We start from the raw sequence: 7,012 nt of genomic DNA, 5'->3' as shown, positions 1-7,012 counted from the left end.
TTGTTTGGGCAATGCTGTGTTTGGTGGTCCTACCGGCTGTTAGGAGGCTGTTAGGAATTGCGGGAGTTGAATTCCAAAACACCTGGAAGGCCCAAGTTTGCCCATGCCTGGTGTAGATGCACTACTGGCTCTTTGGTCATGTAAATACCTCAAAGGCACAGTTCCCATTTGATCTGGTGGAGGCTTTTAAGCAGAGGCTGGATGGCTATCTTTCGGGGGTGCTCTGAATGTGATTTTCCTACTTCTTGTCAGGGGGTTGGACTGGATGGCCCCTGAGGCCTCTTCCAATTCTATGAGTTGTAGTTTTACAAGGTCTTCTTTGCCAAAAAGTACTGTATAGCTCTAAATAGTCTAACAACATTGAGCCATGGCAGTTCAAGGGGTGTCAAACTGCATTATTTCTATCATGAGAATTGTAGTTTTCCAAGGTCTGCAGCCTTCTCTGCCAAGGAGTGGAACCAAACAACAACGTCCAGGGTTCTATGGCAGCGAGCGACAGTGATATCATACTGTATTCATTCTGCAGCGTATGGATGGATTGGATCACCTGGGGATTTTCATCTCTCCGCCTCCTCCTCCGCCTCCTCCTCCTCCGGCCGGCAACTTGCCCCCACTTGCCCAGGAGGACCCGGCTTCTGATTGGGCGGCGGGCCACCCGAGGGGGCGGGGATTCCTCCTTGACGTCACTGGGAAACCCCCGGCACTTGCTTTGCCTTGGCGCGCCCGGCGAGAAGCGGGCACTTGCGCGGCGGGAAGGCGAGAAGGAAGGAAGGGAGCTGGGCCAAAGTAGCCGAAGAAGCCTACGATTTTTTCCTCCTCCTTCTCGAACCCACAGGCGGGACCAAAGCGAAATGATGCCGGGGAAAAACTCGCGCAAAGGCGCGGTCCCTGCTTCGGCCTCCTCCTCCTCGCGGACAGGTAAGTAAGGAGGGCGAAACTCGGCGCGTTTCGGGTGATGCTGTTGTTGTTCTTGTGAAAGGTCCAAAAGGGGGGCTCCTGGAATGGGCGGAATTGGGGAGAGGGCTCCTCTGCCCTTCTGGGGTTAATGGAGCCTCGCAGACACAGAAGGGGTCCCCAGAAGAGATCTAGTCGGTCCCCCAAGAAGGGCAAAAGTATAAGGAAAAGGTAAAGGGTTCCCCTGACGTTAAGTCCAGTCGTGTCCGACTCTGGGGGTTGGTGCTCATCTCCATTTCTAAGCCGAAGAGCCGACGTTGTCCGTAGTCACCTCCAAGGTCATGTGGCCGGCGTGACTGCATGGAGTGCCGTTACCTTCCCGCCGGAGCCGTACCTATTGATCTACTCACATGGCATGTTTTCGAACTGCTAGGTTGGCAGCAGCTGGAGCTAACAGAGGGCGCTCATTCCGCTCCCGGGATTTGAACCTGGAACCTTTCGATCTGCAAGTTCAGCAGATCAGTGCTTTAACACACTGAGCCACCGGAGGCTCCAAAAGTATCCCTCGCCCCAATTTCCCCATCTCTGCTGCTTGTCCTGAGTTCGCCCACTGCACAGGGGTCTGTCTCTTGTCTACACTTCCCTGGCTGTTATTGTTGTTTCTGTTGTTGTTGTTACCGCGTGGAGTTGTGTCAAGGAAAAGACCAGGACGAGTCATACTCTCTCTGCCAAAGAGAAAAGCATGCCAAGAAAACACCGCCATAACGGAGCTATAAAGCAGGAATGACCTGACCCTAGCCTGGTGTTTAATTCTTTTTCCCCATCATATAGCCTCTACTCAATTGTCTAATTTCGTTAATAATCGCCCTATCTTCCCTTAGTCGTTTATCCAAAGTCTTACCTGATCTAAAGGTAGTTTAAGGATGGATCCTCACTGCCATATAATCTAAAAGCTATCACAACCGATGATCCACATTATCTGCTTTAAACTGGGTTATATTTTATTATTTGGGTCGATTTTTATCCTGCACCAAGGCGAAACTCAAAGCAGCTAACCATACAATAAGAATATACAAAGTAAAAAATTAAAACAGATTAAAACCCGATCACTTCCTTACAGTAACCTGATTGTATAATTCTGCACTGCCATATAATCCAATTCAAAGCAGATAATCTGGTTTTTATATGGCAATGTGGATGGAGCCTCAAGCTGTTGTTGCTCTGGCACATGCAGCTGGTAAACGGTTTCCATTTAACTTGAAACAAATGGCACATAGCAACAATTGAAGGGATCTCCCTTTTATCTTCTCAACTAAATCTGCTTCCTGCCATATAATATCCATATTATCTATTTGAACTGGATTATATGCCAATGTAGACTCATATAATCAAGTTCAAAGCGGATAATGTGGGTTATCAGCTTTGATATTCTGGATTATATTATAGTGTAGAAAGGGCCTGAATGTGCACTGCCATATAATCCAGTTCAAAGCAGATAATCTAGATCAGTGGGTCTCAGCCTGTGGGTCCCCGTGTGTTTTGCCTACAACTCCCAGAAATCCCAGCCAGTTTACCAGCTGTTAGGATTTCTGGGAGTTTAAGGCCGAAAGCATCTGGGGACCTCAGGTTGAGAACCACTGATCTAGAGTATATGTCAGTGTAGAAGGTGTCTGTTTCTATACTGCCATAAAATCCAGTTCAAAGCAGATAATCTGGATTTTATACGGCAGTGTAATAGAGGCCTGAGTCTACACTGCCATATAATCCAGTTCAAAGCAGATAATCTGGATTTTATATGCAGTGCAGATGGGGCCTCAATCTGTTGTTGCTCTGGCACATGCAGCTGGTAAATGGTTTCCATCTAACCTGAAACAAATGGTACACAACAACAGCAATTGAAGGGATCTCCCTTTTATCTTCTCAAGATAATCTGCTTCCTCTTTCTCTCTTTCCCATCACTGCTTTTCTTCTCTCCATCATTTTTCCTTCCCCCATTCCTTTCCCCTTTTTTGCATTCTCAAATTATAGATAGCAACCCAATTTAGGTCAAGTTTGTGTCCCTTTTGTTGATGTTTAGGTCTTCTAGTTGAAGATCAGACCGTCTTATTAGATTATTATATTATCACAGTGATCAGATAGAAACTTCATCCCAGAAGGTGAATGTCATTCATTGGATTTGTCTCTTGGGATGGATTCAGTTTGTTTCTGATGGAAAAACTCCTAAGAGGCTGCTTTAGGGGATTTCCGTAGCTCTGTCTCTCACATCAATGAAAGAAGCAGCTTGTGAAGCCCCTTTCTTTCAAACCGTAGAGAAGGGACTTTTTGTGCAGCAGCCTTCAGAATCCTTGATTGAGTTAGGTGGTTGTAGGATTCTGGGAGCGATCGTCTGAAAAAAAGTCTCCATTCATTGAAGCAAGTTCAGTAGCCCATCTTAACAGAAACATCATTTGCATGTAGGGACACAGGTTGACATTTTAAGAAAGATGAGAATCATATGATTTTATTGTGTTCAGTATGTTCTCTTTTAGGAGCCTCTGGTGGCACAACGGGTTAAACCGCTGAGCTGCTGAACTTGCAGACCAAAAGATTGGTGGTTTGAATCTGGGAAGCTGGTAGCCCCAGCTTCTGCCAGCCTAGCAGTTCGAAAACATGCAAATGTGAGTAGATCAATAGGTACTGCTCTGGTAGGAAGGTAACGGCACTCCATGCAGTCATGCCAGCCACAGTAGGCTGTTAGGAATTGTGGGAGTTGAAGTCCAAAACACCTGGAGGGCCCAAGTTTGCCTATGCCTGGTCTAGAAAGTCATAGTCAATATTTTATCTTTCTGGTTGTGTGCCTTCTGACTTAAGGCAACCCTAAAGGAAACCTATTACAATGGTTTCTTGGTAAGATTTCTACAGAAGAGGCTTGCCTTCACCTTTTTCTGAGATTGAGAGAATGAGGCTTACCCAAGGTCTCCCTGTTTCCATGGCTGAGCAGGGATTCAAATCTTGGCCTCCAGAATTGCAGTCTGAAACTTAAACCGTGATACCACTCTGGCTCTTTTTTTGTTGTACTTTGTTTCAATTTGTTGTAAGCAGCCATAGGGTATGGGGATGGAAGAAAGGCAGAGTATGAAACAAATAAATAAAATTATATAGCTCTCATTGGTGATATTGTTGACCAATTTTGTGCTTCTGTTTGTTTTATACACAGAATCTGAGGTGGCGGCAGAATGCGCATTGCAACTGAGAGTGATTGGAGACAAGTGGAACCTCCGACAGAGGATCCTAAACATGATTTCCAAGATCTTCTGCCCAGGAAGAGGAGAGTGAACGAAAGTAAAGGAAAATGAGGAAGAAGGAGAGAGAGAAATGAATCTTTATGAAGATCTGATTTTTACATATTCTGCGAGATGTTAGAAGTGGAATGCTTCCTGAGCATTTCTGCCGCCTGTTTCCTGTTGCCAAGGAAGGCTCCTGAAATATCATTCTTCAGATAATCCTTCAGAAAGTTTGCTAATGAATGGAGATAACTGGAATTTACTATTTACCAGCGGTGGTGAACTGTGAAGAGCAATAGAAAACGAAGGAATCTGGGAGTGGTGATCATATTTGGTTCGGCATTCTCATTGCTGGCGTTCTGGAATCCACACACTCAGCTGCTGTGCCACTTGGAAGCTCTATGGAATTTCATGCATAGCAAACATTAAAAAAAATGTTTACTGTGGCCTACTGCAAATCAGTTCTTCCACTTTTCCTAATACTTAACATTTGGAACAAGGAATGGTTTGGTCGTTTCATTGTTTTATTGAATGACTGGGTGTTGCTACAAGTAAGAAGGTTATTTTCCAATGCATTAATCTGCAATGCTATTGAATGTCAGGGCTGAAGCTACATCTATAGTACCAACATATATGCCCTATGGGTAGGAACTTACATAGATTTCTATTGGCACTGTAATGGTTTATTCTCAGATGATAAACCACCACTAAAATATTCCAGGTGAATGTTCAAAGTATTCAGGAAAGTCTGCATCAGATCAGTCTACAAAGTGATGTCAAAGGATGCTCTCTTGCTAAAAGCATTCTGAGCATTACAACATGAATTGTTCAGTATTGGTATCAGATATCAGAAAATGATTCATATACATATATAACAGACAACAGTGTTACAAGTAGCTGAATGGGGGTAGGTTTTAGAGGGAAGAGAACAAGTAAAAAGTTACAGGAAGGGAAAAAAATCATTTTTTTACACTAGAAGAACAGCTGTTGTTCAAAATATTTCAGCAGGTTGGAATGTTACTTTCCCTTTGCAAAGGAGAGAGATTTAAAACAGAGAACTTAGTCCCAGTTTAGAAAACAGTTTGTGATCAGAAGCACAGACAAGGGATGGCTGGTGTCTTCTATGTCATTTGGGCAGTGACTCTGCTCTGGGTTTCAGTCTGAACTTTAAAGAGCTATCCAAGTTGGTGAAACCTGGAGTGGATTTACCATTGGCATGTAAGCCACTAGTCAGCATTAGGTTCTCTTTTGCACATGGGTTTTCCGTTCATTGTTCTGGTTGCGAAAGACATACCAGCAGACTGTATTCAATGTAACCGGATGCTCTTATGTTTCAAATGCCACAGAGTTTTATTATTCAAAACAAAGTGTCCAATAGAGGTTTTCAAGTTAAATAAATGTCAATATTTATTCTATGGAAGTCTTAAATGTATTTTCTGTCTGACAGAAGGTACATTAATCTTAATTGATTGCCTAAGGCACAAAATTTTCCTGTCAACTGAAATGCAAAAGTTAATGCAACTATATTTTAAAATCAGCCAAATTGCATTCATGAGGCTGAACCAAGCGTGTTGAGGTCACCAAGAAGTGAGCCCTTGTGTTCCTGCATCATTTTTGGTTACCTGAACCATCATTACAAAGTATTTTGAAATGCTGGTATTGTTTTTCTTTAACTGCACATTGCCAAATTCTGGTCAACATGTTTAGACAAACCAATACATGTGGAATTAGAAAGTGTCATTTGAAGCAAATACTGTCATGTTTATTTATATTTCCATTTGTTAATGGGTTTTTTCCCACTGTATAATGCTTGGATGCTGGGGTAGTATGTTGTTTTGCCAGGCGTATATGTTTGTGTCAGGAAGATTGTTTACAGCAGAAACTTGTTCAAAGTGTTTAAGGGCCATTGCCATAAAAGTTCCAGTTTGTGTGCATGATATTCAGAAACAGATTTCATATGTTGCTTTTTACAAGGATTGCCATCCATGTTTTTGTCTTACATGCATTGTGTGTCGTTTTGCTTTTTTGTAGTGCCACCTCACTAAGTTAATAAAGTTGTTGTGTTCACAAAAAGAAAGATAAAACTCTGGAGTATAATTTATGTGGAATTGGACCGCGTGGATGCATGCGTATTTCCTCTTGCCAAAAAAAAAAAAGATAATATGCATAGGCATATCTCAACAATGCTTCTGACAGAAGTTCATTTCTACAAAACCCACCCATCCTCCTCCCTTTCCCCTTGTCATCTTGATAGCTGGAGGCAGTTCTGTACAGGAAGCCGGAACGTGTGTGTGTGTTATATAAATAGAGAAGTCAGGAAGAATCTCTAAACAAGCCACAGACGGCAAGACAGATGAGGTACGTTATACATAACATAAAATCCAGCAACTAGTGGGGATCATCAGTTTTGTTGTGTGTGTTCTTGGGATGTATGGCCATATTCCAGAAGTGTTCTCTCCTGACGTTTCACCCACATCTATGGCAGGCATCTTCAGAGGTTGTGGTGTATACCTCTCAACCTCTGAGGATGCCTGCCATAGATGTGGGCGAAACATCAGGAGAGAACACTTCTTGAACATGGCCATATAGCCCGGGAAACACACAACAACCCTGTGATTCCGGCCATGAAAGCCTTTGACAACACATTGATCATCAGTTTGTTTGGATGCAGCTCCCTTGGGCCCAACATCATAACTTTCCCTTTCTCACTGAGGTGACTTGGTTTTTTTGGGCGGAAGAGGGCAGGAAGCCCTCCATTGCATCATCTTGTTGCTGCCTTTGCTGTCCTGCTCTGCTTCCCTTCCTGATCTAAAGCTACTTTCGTTACATCATAGGGTGAACTGACACTGTAGAAC

The 7,012-nt window shown here is 43.3% G+C and overlaps 1 protein-coding gene across 1 annotated transcript; it reads left to right on the top strand.

Annotated features, from left to right (window-relative positions):
• Positions 1-533: 533 nt before the first annotated feature.
• pmaip1 (phorbol-12-myristate-13-acetate-induced protein 1) lies at positions 534-6,241 on the top strand. The gene is made up of 2 exons (XM_008118612.2): positions 534-918; positions 4,091-6,241. Exons 1-2 carry the CDS (start codon positions 534-536, stop codon positions 4,207-4,209), a joined length of 504 nt encoding a protein of 167 aa, XP_008116819.1. The 3' UTR covers positions 4,210-6,241.
• The last annotated feature ends 771 nt before the right edge of the window (positions 6,242-7,012 follow it).

This window comes from Anolis carolinensis, chromosome 2 (assembly GCF_035594765.1).
Source record: "Anolis carolinensis isolate JA03-04 chromosome 2, rAnoCar3.1.pri, whole genome shotgun sequence".
NCBI classification, from domain to species: Eukaryota; Metazoa; Chordata; class Lepidosauria; order Squamata; family Dactyloidae; genus Anolis; species Anolis carolinensis.
Note: the sequence above shows the minus strand (reverse complement) of the source record. Positions and strands in the feature narration are given on the sequence as shown.